A 16,502-nucleotide genomic window follows, 5' to 3' on the forward strand; every position below is an offset into this window, starting at 1 on the left:
GGGCTGAAAGTTTCCTCATAGTCAATTCCATATGTCTGTGCAAAACCTTTGGCAACCAATCTTGCCTTGTACCTGCTAACAGACCCATCAGCATTGTGCTTTACTTTGTAAACCCACTTGCAGCCAATAGCCTTCTTATCATGAGGCAAAGGCATCAAATCCCAAGTGTGGTTTGCATCCAAGGCAGCCATCTCTTCATCCATAGCTGCTTCCCAATTTTTATGCCCTGCTGCATCCTCAAAACATGTGGGCTCTGGCTCCTCTAGAACCTTGACCATATACGCATAGTGATGTGCTGTATACCCATCATATCTCAGCCTGTCAACTGGATACTTAATACGAGTGGACCTCCGTACAACTGGATCAGTTGCAGGAGTCTTTAAATCATGCCTGCTTTTCCTTGCACCAGGTGTAACAACAGAAGGAATCCCAAGTTCCTCATCAAGACTCATTTCAGAGCCGCTTGACTCTCCATCAACATGAGAGCTACCAGCAGACACATCAAACACTGGAGTATGGTCCACTTTTTCTTTTCCCTTATGTGATACCTGCACAACACTATCAGGACTGCCATGTGACGATTCACTAGATCTCAATCTCCCTGTCCATGCATTAGATCCACTAGTAGAGGACTCTCTGGGTCCACTCAAGGCTTGAGATTGCTGCTCTGCATTTATTGCAGCATTCCCATTTCCTGCATCTGCATCTCCTACCATAACAGTTGGTGCATACCAGCTGCTCATTTCATCAAAAACAACATCTCTGCTCACTTGCATTTTGCGAGTGGAAGGGTTATAACAGCGATACCCTTTCTGGTGCTGAGCATATCCAATAAAGATGCATTTTTCTGCCTTTGGATCCAGCTTGGTTCTCTTCTCATCAGGAACATGAACATACGCTATGCAACCAAATACCTTCAAGTGAGAAATATCTGGTTTTTGGCCTGTATACATTTCTTCAGGCGTCATGCCATGGACAGCTGCAGTGGGAGTTCTGTTCATAATATAAACAGCAGTTGCTACTGCTTCAGCCCAAAAATAATCAGGCATGTTTTTCTCATTTAGGATCGCCCGTCCTACTTCTGCAATATGCCTGTTCTTCCTTTCTGCAACCCCATTCTGCTGAGGGGTAGACCTGCATGAGTACTTCCTTTGAATTCCCTGTTCTTTCAGATATTCACAAAATTCTTCTGAAAAGTACTCTCCCCCTCCATTAGATCTTAGCACTTTAATATGCACACCTTTCTCTTTTTCAACCATGGCCTTAAAAGCCTTGAAATGGCTGAACACTTCACTTTTGTGCTTCATAAAATAAATCCACACCTTCCTAGTGTAGTCATCAATAAACGTCACATAATAATGGCATCCACCAATAGAAGCAGTTTTGGTTGTCCAAACATCTGAATGGATCACTTCCAAAGGTCTTCTGCTCACCTTAGCATTTTTGGGAAATGCATGTCTGGCCTGCTTACCCATTTGGCATGCTTCACATACCTTTTGCATTCCCTCAACTCTGAATTTAGGCAAACCTGCAACAATGTTTTTCGTTTGCATAGATTTCAGCCTTTGTATATTCACATGCCCAATGCGCTTGTGCCATATCTCAATATCTGCAATGACACCTCTCCCATGCGCAAACATAGCAGCTTTCACCTCAGGCATATCAACATCCAAGGTGAACATTCTGCCATTTTTGTTGCCTTTCGCAACCAAGCGGCACTTATTTTTCAAGTCCTCAACGAAGCATCCATCAGGATTAAATCTAACCTGCAGACCTTGCTCAACCATCTGGCCAACTGAAACCAGGTTCTTAGTGATTTTTGGAACATGAAGTACATCTGCCAAGTACTTTGTTTTGCCATCCTGCATAGCCAATGGCACTTTACCAACCTGCGTAATTGGGTGCGCAGTATCATCACCTGTTTCAACATAACCTGGCTTATCCAAATTTCTGACATCATGAAACCACTCACCATGACTAGTCATGTGGTTAGAGGCACCTGAATCAACATACCAAACATCATTGCAAGCTGCAGCATCTCCTGACATGGAGTTAACCATATGCTGCATCACAAAAAGGTGCTCATTTCTGTCGTCACCATGCCCACTTGATGATGCATAGTTGCTTTGCTGCAACTTCCCACTTTTGATGTCATTTTGTTTTTTATAGCATGTATTCTCCTTATGTCCAGGCTTTCCACAATAATAGCATTCTGTGCTGCTATTTACTTGCTGGTTCCTTTGCCATGAACCACGGCCTCTTTGGCTCCCCCTGCCTCTAGAACTACCACGTCCTCCTCCATAGGACTGGTTTTCCTGTTGTTGCTGCTGATTCTGATTTCCTGCACGGCCACCAAAACGGCCTCTTCCTCTACCCCTGCCTCTACCTGTATTCGAGTAGAAAGCAGTCTCTTGAGAAGTTGAGGTGGCTGAACCACCATTCCTTTGCTCTTCACTCAGCAAGAGAGCAATAAGTTCCTGAAAATCAGGAAATGTTTCACGGACTCCAATGGATGTCCGAAATTGTGCATAATCTTTCCCAAGACAATTCAAGGTCACGGACACTAAGTCCTCATCATCAACAGGTGCTCCAATGGAGGCAAGAGAATCTGCAAGGCCTTTCACCTTCAAGGAATACTCATTTATATTCAGATTTTTCCTTTGCACATTGTGCAACTCCTGCTTTAGCTGCATCTTTCGTGCTTTGGTATTTGTGCTATACAGCTTCACCAATGTATCCCATGCCTCCTTAGGCGTCTCTAGATCCTGTATATGCACAATCATAGAATCTGAAATGCTAATGGACAGCCAATACAGGCATTTTCTGGCTTTTTCATGCCATTCTTTAAAGGCCTTCAATTCAGCAGGAGTGGGAGCAGCACCCAAAACTGGTTCTGCAGTTTCACCACTGATGTAATCCCAAACTCCCTTTCCCATAAAGAAGTTTGTCATCCTGAACTTCCATGCTTGGAAGTTGTTCTTGTCAAGCTTCTCACTGACAATGGTAGACAGATTCTCAGACATTTTACAAATCACGAATTGCAACAGCAACCTGTAAACACAGCAAATGCCTCAGAAGGGCAAATAGCAAAACTTCTGCAAAGAGCCTCACAGGGGCAGATCTGCAACACTGACGAAAGTGGTATTTCACCACACAGTCACTTCCTAGTGACGATTTTGCATCAACAGGCAATAGGCATGAATCTGCAACTCCCAATATCTCTGCACACAGGCATACGATGCAATTTCTGTGGCACCTTTCCACCGACTGGCCGCGCGCAGTGGTCGCATAGCAAAAACAGGGCCTTTTTCTGAGTGCCTGCGAAGGACTTCTGCCTTCAAAACGGGCCCCGAAACGGCCTCAAATCAAAAAAATAAAGTCACCGAGGGCTTCGCCCAGGGCTTCGCCCTCACCCGCAGCATATACTGTGCTCTCGCCACACCGCGAAGGGCCTCTCAATCTGAAGCAGTGCACTCCTGCACTTTTGGCTGTGCTACCTGTAAAGATTTGCTCCCAAACTCGAAGTAGGAAAGCAACACTGGTCCTCTTACCAGGACACCACAAACTTGGCTTTCTTTCTTGAGCTCCTTACCACGAACAAGGCTCTGATACCATGTAAAGAATAAGGGAGAGAGATAGGAGACTCAAGTTCAGCTTTCTTCACAACACACAAAAAGAGAGAGGACACAAGGTTGGAGGGTGAAGCCTTTCTTCACTTTTGCACACAACAACAATTACAATAGAAGAGGGAAATACCCTATATGTCAAACCCTAGAATACGTGGTTCATATGTGAACCCAAACCAAAACATACGTGGTAGTCTAACTACACCACGAGTATAACTAACATAGGCGGTGACATAAATGATAGTCATCCAGGAGATATGTCGGGGATAGAGCTTGATATCTCAACACAAACACCATCTTCTGAGATTATGACGCTTCATTTGATGGGATCATACACTTTGTATGCCATGCTTTCATCATGATGCATTAGCGACCATGATGTATTTATGTGTATAACGTCGATGATGCATTTATGTGTATAAACATCCAACCTTTTACAATGATCATCATGTACATATGGTATGCATCTAAATATGCAAAGATGCCCAACGATATTGAGTGAATGCCATACCTTGAATCTATTTGGTCAGAATCCAATTAAGCAAGTAGTTTTGCAATATCAATTGCTTCTACCCAAAACTGATTTGGAAGATGCTTCTCACTAAGCATGACTCAAGCACCACTTATGAATTTTGGTGCTTCCTTTCAGCTATATTGTGTTTTCTCAAGGAGTATTTGCCCAAGTGAATTATGTTCAAGCACCATTGCTCTTACAAAAAATCATTAATGTTGAAGAACTGTATTCATTTCCTCTATTTGATCTAAGGACTTTGATATTTCTCCCTTTCTCTCTCTCTACCATGACTTTAAAGTCTTGAAATCTAAAAAAAGTACATATTTCTCCTTAAGAAATGAGACCCAATATATTTGTTGTAGTCATCAGTGAAAGTCAAGTAGTATACTAGACCATTAACGCTACTAGTTTGTCAATCATCTATATGTATCAAATCAAGAATACCTTTTTCTTGAGAAATGCTTCGAGCTCTTGATATTTTACCAAAGCAACATCCTTCACAAACCTTTCCAAGAAATTGGAGTGTTGGAATTCCAATTTTCATATTCTAATTTCCTAACTGCATCAAATTTTCAAAGTTTACATGACCATTTCTCTTGTGCCACTATTGCAAAATATGGCATCGGTTGATATTTAACTAACATAGCATACAATCCTAGTGCTAAAGCTAGCCTTTTAAATAAGCATCCTTCTTTCACCACTTTTCCAAATTAGCTGATTCCGTCTTGTTTTATGTCAGATTGTACATCCATCTCCCTTAAAGATGGATGTATAGTTATGTTTCATGATCCATCCAACTAACAACAATTGATTCTTGCTAAGTTTCAAAACATGTAGCACAGCTGCATTGATCCTTTAGTACTAGTAAAACTATTCATAGAGACTATGTATTTCCCTTTTAATTGGATTTGATGTCTTATTTGCAATTTAGACAACATTCTTGGATCCTTCTAATTGTTTGATCTCTGTAAAGCATTCCTAATGTCTTGTCATGTGAGATGATGCACCACTATCAATGTACCATGGATCTTGATCTACATGGTTAGCATGATAACCACATTCTATCCTAGAACTATTGTCGGTCTTATACATACCCTCAATTACAAGATACATTATGTTAATTCATTGGCATAATGGCTATGAATCTGTTTCTATCTCTCTTCCAAAAAAGGTTCATCTATTACTGCTAGATTGGCCTCTATGGCCATACTCCTCCTTGCAGCAACAGAGGAAAAGAGCATAAGCATAAGAGAAAGAAGAGGGGAAAATAGCATAAGCATAAGAGAAGGAAGAGGGGGAAAGAGATTGAAAATGGGGAAAAAGAGATTGAAAAGAGGGGAAAAAGAAGAGGGGAAAAGAAGAGAAGGAAGAGGGAAAAAGGAGATTGAAAGAGGGGAAAAAGAAGAGGGGAAAAGAGCATAAGATGAGAAAAAAAGATTGAAGGAGAGGGGAAAGAAGAGAAGGAAAGGAGAAGGAGAAGGAGAAGGAGACATATGCTTATGCTTATGCATGAGCATATGAGCATATGCTCATGCATAAGCATAAGCATAGGCATAGGCCTAGGCATAGGCATATGCTTGGGAAAAGAAGATAAGGAAGAGGGAAAAAGAGCATAAGCATAAGAGAAGGAAGAGAGGAAAAGAGATCAAAAGAGGGGAAAAAGAAGAGTGGAAAACAGTGTAAGAGAAAAAGAAAGAAAGCATATGCTTATGCTTATGCATGAGCATATGAGCATAAGAGAAAAAGAGAGAAAGCATATGCTTGTGCTTATGCATGAGCATATGAGCATATGCTCATGCATAAGCATAAGCATAGGCAAATACATATGCTTATGAAAAGAGGAGAAAAAGAGATTGAAGGAGAGGGGAAAAGAAGAGAAGGAAAGAAGAAGGAGAATGAGAAGGAGACATATGCTTATACTTATGCATGAGCATATGAGCATATGCTCATGCATAAGCATAAGCATAGGCATAGGCATATGCTTATGAAAAGAAGATAAGGAAGAGGGGAAAAGAGAAGAGAGGGAAGAAAAAGAAGAGGGGAAAAGAGCATAAACATAAGAGAAGGAAAAGCATAAACATAAGCATAAGAGAAGGAAAGAGGGGAAGAAGAGGGAATAAGAGAAGAGAGAAAAAGAGAGGGTTCCTATGCCCATCATTGCTACAGCTAGCACTTAAGGCATTAGCTACAAGCCAATGCAAATAATGAAAAAAAAAAAAGGGAAAAAGATGAAGCACTTTCTTACCTGGAAAAGTCAGGCTTGATGTTTCGTGGACTGGCCCTACAAAAAGAGGAAACATACCATTTTTTTAGATAACTAGTTAGAGGAAGGAGGAGTTTGGAGAAGCAACTTTTCAAAGGGATTGGATTGAGGAGACAAGCATAAGCCTAAAAACAAGGAGAAAGCATAAGCCTACAAACAAGGAGAAAGAGGAGAAAGAGAAATACCAAAAAGAGAAGATGTGAGTCTTCTTTCTTTCACCAAATCTTGTTTTTTGTCCTTAACCTCTAGAAATCAAGCATGAAAATTAGCACATAGGCTTAGCAATACAAGGAGAAACATGCTTCAACACTCACAAAATGAAATCTCACAAAAAATGAACCTACATTACTTAAAGAGACATACCTTGTTGAAAAACTTCCTTTCACACAAGCAGAGAGGGAGAAAGGTGGAGAGGGAGTACAAGTGTGAGGGTATGGTGGACATGATGGATTCTATTTTTAGGGGCACTACATCACATGTACACGTGATGTTCGAGTCTGAGGTCAATATGCGAGAGTTGCAATCAACATAGTTGTACAAGGGTGCTAGGATGTCTAAACTACAGGCTTGTCTCTCAATCTTGAATCTGCAAGCAAAGTATGGGTGGTCAAATACAAGTGTCTCAGCCTTAATAAGGTTGCTCCAGAAGATGTTTCCTGCACCAAATACCATGCCCATGTCAAGAGATGCAGTGAAGAAGATGCTAACAATGGTGGGTATGGATTATGATACCATCCATGCTTGCCGTAATGATTGTATTCTCTTTCGTCATGAGCATGGAGATTTAGCTAGTTGTCCAAATGTAGGGAACAATGATATAGAGATGACTTGTAGGGTGAGCAAATACCGATAAAGGTCTTAAGACACTTTCCCATCATTGCAAGAATATAGTACATGTTTTGATGCAAATCCATAGCGGAGTTAATGACTTGGCATGCATCTCATCGGTCCATTGATGACACATTGAGGATTCCTGCAGATTGTGCAGCTTGGAAGCACATAGACAATCAATGGCCAGACTTTGCTAGGGAGCCACACAACTTATATCTTGGGCTCGCCATGGACAGTGTGAATCCTTTCGGGTTATGCTCGACATCTTGGTCGACATGGCCCATGGTCTTGGTGAATTACAATATCCCACCATGGCTAACAATAAAGAGGGGACACCTCATGCTTGCACTCCTTGTGCCAAGGAAGTACAAGGCCAAAAATATGGACGTGTACATGGCACCTTTGATAGAGGAGTTATAGATCTTATGGGGAGGAGTGTGGGTCTTTGATATTTCGAGAGATCCTAGACATACCAATGATATTTTGGTCATGGGTATCTTGATGTGGACCATGCATGACTACCTAGGATATGGAGAGCACACAGGTACGTGGTTGTGTCTTTACATGTATAATATAGGATTATGGTTTTATGACTCTCTTTCGCGTGCATGTCTTATACTAACACATTCATGCATGCGTGTAGGACTTGTTACAAGTGGGTACTATGCGTGTCCTGTTTGTGGACCGGGTTTGAAACCACTTGCATGATACTCCAAACATATGAGGAAAAATGTTTATGAAGGTCATGCTCGATACCTTCCGCTAGACCATCTCACGCGTGGATTGAGGTCAGCTTGATCCACCACCACCATATTTGAAGGCAAGTGACTGGATTCATGCTTGGAGGGCAAATGGAGAGGAACTTCCTCGTGGTATGAAGAGGATATTTATCTTTCATGAGCTTCCTTATTGGGGGCAATTACAAATCAATCATCTCTTGGATCCCATGCATATCTTCAAGAATGTGGGGGCTACTATTTGGGCACACTTGGTTGGTTCCAAAGACTTGAGAGGAGTATGAGAAGACTTACGTGCTATGAATAGGATGTCTCGTTTATGGCCCCAAGTGCGTGCTTTAGGAAAAGTTTTCCTCCAGAATGTGGGGGCTACTATTTGGGCACACTTGGTTGGTTCCAAAGACTTGAGAGGAGTACGAGAAGACTTACGTGCTATGAATAGGATGTCTCGTTTGTGGCCCCAAGTGCGTGCTTTAGGAAAAGTTTTCCTCCAGAAAGCAACATGGATCCTCTCCAAGAGAGAAGAGGCAGCGACAGTTAAGGCGGACATTGCCTCTTTTCGAACACCCACATGGTACATGCGTTGCTTGAAAGGAGCATTTTCAAAGGACAATAAGCTTAGTGGGCTCAAGTCCCATGATTAGCACAAGGTCTTAAATGTATTCTAAGCTGTAGTATTAGTGTACCGATAATCATGATGCGTTAGTGTAATTATGATTACATTATATTATTGACATGACTTCTTTGTTGCTTTGATAGTTCATCCTTACAATAACAGTAAAAGGGTTCTAATTACAAGAAGATGTTAGAAATGCTATATTCAAGATCAGTGGTATTGTGAGGAATTCTTACTATCAAATTGCATTGATTGCATTTTCTTCAATTTAAGCTGAATAGTCTGTAGATTGATTATGAATATATCTTACATGGGCATGTGAAATAGGTGGATTTCTCAAAAAGAGATATCCATATCGAGCATCAAGAAGGATAGCGTAGACTCCATCGAAGCCGTATGCTTGCTTCAAAAGCACTTTCCCTCGAGCATTATGACAACTCAAGTGCACTTGCTTGTGCACATAGTTGATGAGGTGGCCATTACAGGTACCGTTCATAGTCGATGGATGTTTTTTCTCGAGCGGTTTATGAAAACTTTGAAGGGATTTGTAAGGAAAAGAGCAAGACCAGAAGCAAGCATGGCAGAGGGATAGCTTGTGCAAGAGTCATTAGTATATATCATGGAGTTTCTTACATCCACGGATCCCGATATGCTGCAGGCTTGGCATAACAAGGATGATGATTGTATCATTGGCGAGGTTCTCCAAGAAAAACGAAAGGAAAGAAAGATGAGCAAAGAGCAAATGGAGAAATTCAATAAGTTTTGTATCCTCAATAGTAAGGAGATGCAAAAGTGGATTGAGAGATATGAAGTAGCCAAAGCAAAAAGAATAGTTGCAAGGAAGAGATTCAAAGTAATTTATAGGCGATCGCAACCATATCCATGGGATCTCACCCTTCTCCCCACTCACATGTCACTTGATCTGGCTCTACATAAAGCCAAATGCGCGATGAAGAGACAATAAACAAGCGCGAGCGAGAGTTATCATCTGGTGTATGATGCATGTAAGTTTCTTATGTCTTGATGTAATTAAGTAATTATTTGTGGCAATATATGCTATAAAATAGATGCATCTTCATTATTTTAATGATGCTCTTTTGTAGTACAAAAATTACAGTGCATTATGGTCATATGGATGACATTTTGCATGAAACGCATTGATTCAAAGAGAGTCATGTATGATTGTGGAGTCATGGCTAACTTCACACAAGATAGTCGAGCAAGTGCTTCGGATACCAATCTTCTCTCCTCACAGTTGGATTATTGCGGGACCATACGCAAAATCTATGAAATTGATTTCAGATGATTTAGTATTTTCATTCTTGATGTAAAATGGTTTAGAACTATTTACAATAGTCCCCATGTGACAGTGAGAAAAGATAGTAGTGGTTTCTTTGCAATAGACTCCACCAAACTTTGGACCAATAAAAGTGATACTTTTGTTCTTCCCGAGCATTGTGAGCAGGTGCATACTAATGATTTAATTAATTGAAACTTTTGTTTTTAAAGATCCATTGATACATGTACTTAAACATAATTTCATATATATAATTGATGGCATTTGGCACCCATCTTCAATATAGGTGGTTTTTCATCCAGATCGTTACGATCCAAGATGGTGGTACGTGATCCAAGTTGCACCATGAAGTAAGAAAATTTTTGAAGATAGAGATGTGGATATGGAGATGCCACTATCAATGCCGGATGCAATTGATCCAGATGGATCTAGCGAAGAAGATGAAGATCACAATATGAGCCAAGAGGAAGATGCGCATAATGACATCACATGGGAGGAAGATGGAGATCACGATATTGAGGAAGAAGATGACAGTCATCAAGAATCACCACACTTTATTGAAGAAGATGATCAAGTCTTAGGTGAACGTATGATGCTAGAGTACAATGATGATATAGGAGATCAACTTGGTATAGAGTTAGAGATAGACTTGTTTGGTGCGTTAGACTTAGCTCAGGGATGAAGCCATTGATGTAAATGCTCTTCATTGATTTTTTTCATATCAAACTTAGACATGAATATATGAGCTTCAAACTTGATGTACATGCTCTTATACTTTTATTCTCTCAAAGGATCAAACATGTATCAAAAGAAAAAAAATTGTCATCGGGAAAAACTATCTTTAAAGGTTGGTATGGGAAAAAACACTCTTTGTAAAACATTGCTATAGGAAACTGTCTTAGTGTCGCTATATAACAACCATTCACAAGTCTAGTAAGTGTCGCTATATAGAGACTCTCTTTAAAGGTCACTATATAGTGACACTTGTCTAAAGTCGCTATATAGCGACACTTAACTAATCCCTAAATGTCGGTGCTTAGGCATCGAAATAGGGCCCATGTGTAGTAGTGCAAGGAATGTATTCTCAAATTCCCTGATGATGTGGTTGTCTTAGTTGTAGAATTATGCTTTTAAAGAACAGAATGAGGTTCAGTCAATGCACTAGCATTCAGTACAGGTCTCAATTTTTGTGCATATAACTTACTACCATTACACGAGATGTGGTTGAAAGAATAAGGAGTTGCATTGAAATGGCATTGGGTTTGGTCTACTGGGGCTACCTCCCAGTTTAAAGCTTGCAGGCCCTTCTATTTTGTTGCTAAGTATGCCAGAATGACAGGCATGGAAATGACTTGGAACTTCTTTGCAAGTGGGCATGGCAAAGGAGAGCAGGGGCTGCTATTAAAATAACTTTAACACATGAACAACTAAAGAAAGACGGTGCTATTTTAAAATGTGCAAGAAATGTTGTTGCTTTCTTGCAAGCTAACTTATCTAAGGGAGTTGTAGCCTCTTATGCATCCAAACAAAGGTAGTGTGTTCATGTATTTTTGGAGATAAAGGTAGGAGATGTGAAAAGGAAAAAGAAGGGGAACTATGAAGCTGTTCCCAATTCACGTTCTTTACATGTTTTTCGTGGTCACAACCCACAAGATCCATTAGGCCTTGCTACAAAACATTTGTCATGCTTTTGTGATGCATGCATGCATGGGCTTTGGAACAAATGTACCAATAAAGAACATGTGCAATCTTGGGGTTTTCACACGTTGTACGGTGTACCTTTGCCAGATATATAGTCTACTACTATAGATGAGGAAGATGCATACATCGGATTCAATCATCATACTACCTAATAGAACATCAATCAAGGCAAGATGAATCCCATCGGCAGAAGCGAATCATCATCCATCCCTAAGTGATAGACATCATACATGCACACACAGACACAACAAGCAAACATAGACATAAAACACATATCCCTCTCTCTCTCTTTCCCTCTCTTAGTTGGGGCGAGGTAGTAAACAAAAAGAGATATTGAGCCCACTTGTAGAAGAGACGTGGTTCACATCTCAAGAGTGCTGGCAATCCAATACTCAGAGTGTGGGTGGTAAATATGTGTGCTACATACTTCTTTGTAATTTTTAGTTTGTTTAGAATACGTTGTGTTTCTCATAGCACTTCATCAAATGTTTTTTATTTGGTTTCACAAGTATTTGGTGATTGGGTAATATCCTATAGACAAGGAATACGACTATCCATATGCTCATCACATGTAGGTCAATTTGACAAGCTGGATCGCGAGAGGCTCCCTTTCGATTGGATGGCAATTGCACACCATGGAAGTCTCTAATCCTCCTTGTTCTCATTCCTCTTCCTTTCCATTTTAAAAACCAAGCTTAAGCTCTAGTTTCTAAGTTGTTACATGCAATAATCTTAGAGTGTGAGCTACAACGAGGTTGTAGGTGAGGACAAGGGAGAAGATGACATCAAAGATTTGGACTACGGTGCAAGTAAGGAGGAGATAAGGCCCATAGAGATGCAAATGAGGAGGATGAGGACCACAATCATGAGTAGATTTAGCTTAGATATAGCTATCTTTACCTATAATTTGTATATAGCTACCTTTTATCCAATTTGACATTTTGTAGATCTCTTTTGGCATGTATTCATATTTTGTACACACCCTCTTTTGAAGGGAACTTTGCAATATATGATGTGAGAGTTTATGTGATATTTTTGTAATATCACGGAATACTCTACATAAGACTTAACATTAGTTTTGGTTCTTGATTATGGTGGGGGGAAATGGGGCTAAAACAAGCCAAATTTGCTCCATAAAACTTTTTTTGGGGAACACACCAGCAATGCCCAACATAGATTCCAACACATATATTAACGCTATCAAGTTCCACCAGGGCCCGATGTATATACCAATGGGACTCTTTAGATGGATGTATCGATGCCTGTACCAACATTTCCACATTGAAACATCACATGCTTTCTTGAATACAATAAAATATTGTGCGATTGAAAGTGCAAGACACGTAAGTTCTTGTCTCCTTTTGCACAACATTGGTATACAGGGGCTATCTCAAGTTTAAATTGGTAGATATTATATTGAATCAATCATTTGCATGGATACCACAAGATGACATTCATCCTCTCATGCATGTTAGAATTTTTGTGCGTAGTTGTCATTGCCATTCAAATAGTCATAGTTGGGATGGGGTTGATAGTACCCTTGACTCCTGAGTGATTATTAGGGAGTATCACTACTATATGAATGATGATCATTCTCATGATGTATGTTCTGTGCAATAGTGCCTCACTCATCATGATACCTTCTTGAGTCATATGGCAATAGCATTGGATTTTTTTATAAGGCAAATTTTTTGGTTCTGGATGTGGCACTTAAACACTAACCACACACTAACATTCAAGTTTTTTCAATAGTTTGAGATTGAGCATGGGAAAGGAGAGCATGATTGTGTAGATGCATGTTTTATGGTATCACCAAATTGTATCCTTACATAGAACTAGACAATACATAGAACAGTTCAAGGATGGACAACATGTGTCAAGTGGTGCATAGAACACTTGGAGCCTATAAGTGTGACTATCGGTTTGTGAGAGGATCATTGCTTATCATACATAGTTGTCAATGAGTGTATGGGACTTTGGATTTCCATGAGATCAAAAGGTCATACTTAGATATCAATCCCAAGTTTCTTTCCCTTTATAAACATTAAAATTTGGTGAATTGAAAAACCCTTTTGCAAATCTAATGAGCAATCTATCATTTATGAATCTAGAATACCTTGTAACGTTATTGGTTGGTTGTGAACGGAGAAATTTCGTGTTCTCTTGTAAGTGCCCTTTGAAAGGAACACAAAGCTTTAACACAAATTATTAGCCTTCAACAGCCAAATGGGAAATGTACAATTTAGTGATTAGCCTTCAACAGCCAAATGGGAAATCTACACTTTAGTGGGATGGATTCACGACACGGCAATGTTTGCGTATTTCTCCTTGGGCGTCTGTTTTGAGACCGGTATTCCCCATTTTGACCATCGAAATAACGAAATTCGCAAAGAAAGCAGCTTCATTTGTGGCATAGTCGAGGACGATCGCTTTGGTTTCGGGATCCCCGAACAAGGTCTGGTCGGAAGAGAACACACCTTTGCCTTGGAGGATGTCTACGTAATATCGGTTGTCGAAATGGGCTGCGGTGGAATCCAAGAATGCACCTGCGCTGTGGTTACGATTGTGTTCAGGGCACGTATGCCGTAATGTTTGGGCAAAAGAATTCTCGATTGTGGGATCAACTTCGTTCAGCGAATTGAAATGGAAAAGCCGTGTGTTGAAGGACGAACAGTGCGAAAATCCCAACGTATGGCCCCCTATGATCATGAGAAGGTTGATTGTTACGATTCAGTTCTGAGTTGGAGATGGAAAAACATTCATGAAGTACGTAGCGAACACAATCTACCTGATAAAGTCACCATATCGACTTTTGAAAGATTTCTGAGAGCGAAACTCTGTGTAAGCTGTGATACGTTGAACGTGGGCGCAGGCAACCCTCTCGTCTCTGAAGCGTTAGAGACCCTGCCATCCTTACGTCCCTTGAGCACTGACCAATGAGGACCTCCGGACTGCAACAACCAAACGAGGGCGTAGAATAAATCATATCAGACTCCTCAAAATCCTTCATAGTCCTTCCCATAAAAATGGGTTGTGTTTGAATCATTAAATGCTTAATCCTCAGGCCATGTCTGTAGCTACAAAGCCAGGTAGCTGGATTTATAGGACGTCGCTGAATAATGCCACCTGACCGAGATTAACCAACGAGACAATGCTGTATAATTACATTGAATGCGCATTGCTACGAAATTAATATTGGAGGCAGACTCCGTAGCACGAAAGGAAAGGTCGATCGGGAAAACCAACCAAAACCACAGCATCACGCGCAGCAATCGCTAGAATGTCAGCGCACGACACCACATTAGGGCAAGCCGCCTCGATCTTGGCCTTGGCATTGTCGATGACGTAAAACGCGTGCAACGAAACGTTAGGGGGCGCATCCTTCTCTGCGGTGTTGTTACTGGTGGAGTCAATGAGTACAGATCCGTCGCATCCCTGCCGATCAATATGCAGCCGCAAAGGCATGAAAAAACTAGAAGCAAAGGAAGGTCCGATGAGCTGCCAACCAAAACAGGAAGGGTTTATAAAACCTCGATGAAGCAGTCATGGAAGTGCATGCGGAGGAGGCCGGCAGGGACGGTGCGGTCGTGCTTGGAGGCTTGTTTGACGGCCCAGCGGACGTATTTTTCGAGGTGAGGGCATGAATTCCTGTAGTAATCGACAGTGAGGGGGGAGGAGGAGGCGATGGAGGCAAGATGCAAAGTAAAGATGAGGAAGAAGGCAAGGGGGGAAGGAGGAGACATGGTGGAGGTACCTTAAAGGAGCTATGGAGATGGAGATAGCGAGGCCTGTAGCTATGGTGGTGGTGCTGCTAAAACGTATATATATATATATTCAATCAGAGTGACCATGCAAACCAGTCTTTACGTCCACGTTGCTTAAGGCTCTTATCACGTCTTATGGTTATCGCTTGTTTTCTCTTTGGTAAGATGTCCTTCCTTTGTAGCAAGCAAAGGTTCTAGAGCTTTGGACATCGACTCCCCACCTTTCATCCCCTCCTTCCTCTTTAATTTCCTCGCAATGCTCACCCCTTCCTTCCCCTCTCTCGATAGAACATCCTCATCACTCACCCACCCATTCCCATTGCACTTCCTTTCACACTCCTCCATTTCAATTTCAATATCTAAATCCCATGCTATATGAGTGCTATATCCAGAGCAATCGCACCTCTTCTTTAACATGTGATGTATCATGTTCGTTAACATACGATATATCTTGCTCATTAACACAAATTTATGGCTTGGAGCATATACATTAGCATTTAGCAATCTCCTTTAAATTCTCAGTGTCGGCTTGATCCTTTGCCCTCCTCTATTGCGAGCCTCTCCGCTTCTTCTTCAGATCCAATCTCTAGGTCTGGATCTACGGATGGGTCGAACATGCCTCCCTAAGAACGAAACAAGTTAGGAAATAAGATAAGAGAGTCGTTTGTATTACAACAATGATACTCAAATGGTAAGAGTGATCAGGATTACGGTATACTCACATGACGCTCCAACCTTCTGTCAATTGATGTCGTATCCTTCTTGCTCCAAGGCTTGGCTCTCTAATCTTGAACAGCCTTCTATACTTGTCATCATCTAGTGGCCTACTAATCACAGATTCCTGTGGATCCAAATTCAAGGAGTTAGATATGAACGACAAAACATTTGAAGAACGACCAAACATATTAGATATTCAGTAGAAGATAAATATATACTTACCACCCATGCCTTGTTGCCTAGTCCCCCACTGCTCTTGAGATGAGAAGGACCTACGGTCTCCAGGCATCTCCTAGCCACCCTTCGCTGAGTTGCAAATGCATCTGGATTCTTTTTGAACTCCTTCTTGGCTTTCTTCCAATCTTTCGAGTCCGCCCACCCTAGCTTGGGGTTACCTGTCTTAACAACCTTCCATAAGTCATATCTACAAGACCTT

General features: G+C 41.0%; 1 protein-coding gene across 1 annotated transcript; it reads right to left on the bottom strand.

Annotated features, from left to right (window-relative positions):
* Positions 1-13,784: 13,784 nt before the first annotated feature.
* On the bottom strand, positions 13,785-15,363 carry LOC147883376 (peroxidase 66-like). The gene is made up of 4 exons (XM_087399328.1): positions 15,116-15,363; positions 14,832-15,020; positions 14,374-14,536; positions 13,785-14,284 (listed from the first exon to the last, which is right to left on the bottom strand). The coding sequence occupies exons 1-4, from the start codon at positions 15,326-15,328 to the stop codon at positions 13,869-13,871; spliced, it is 981 nt and encodes a 326-aa protein (XP_087255454.1). The 5' UTR covers positions 15,329-15,363; the 3' UTR covers positions 13,785-13,868.
* Positions 15,364-16,502: the final 1,139 nt, after the last annotated feature.

The sequence above is a fragment of the Dipteris shenzhenensis genome, chromosome 28, assembly GCF_047967505.1.
Source record: "Dipteris shenzhenensis isolate YYH24624 ecotype China chromosome 28, Dip_SZ_1.0, whole genome shotgun sequence".
NCBI lineage: Eukaryota > Viridiplantae > Streptophyta > Polypodiopsida > Gleicheniales > Dipteridaceae > Dipteris > Dipteris shenzhenensis.

Bases quoted from the DNA above. Each gene is read 5' to 3' on its own strand.
- LOC147883376 (XM_087399328.1), bottom strand. From the start codon at position 15,328: ATGTCTCCTCCTTCCCCCCTTGCCTTCTTCCTCATCTTTACTTTGCAT. The intron at 15,021-15,115 runs GTTTTATAAACC...ATTGATCGGCAG, and splicing joins TCCATGACTGCTTCATCGAG to GGATGCGACGGATCTGTACT. The intron at 14,537-14,831 runs GTTGGTTTTCCC...TGGTTGTTGCAG, and splicing joins CGCGTGATGCTGTGGTTTTG to TCCGGAGGTCCTCATTGGTC.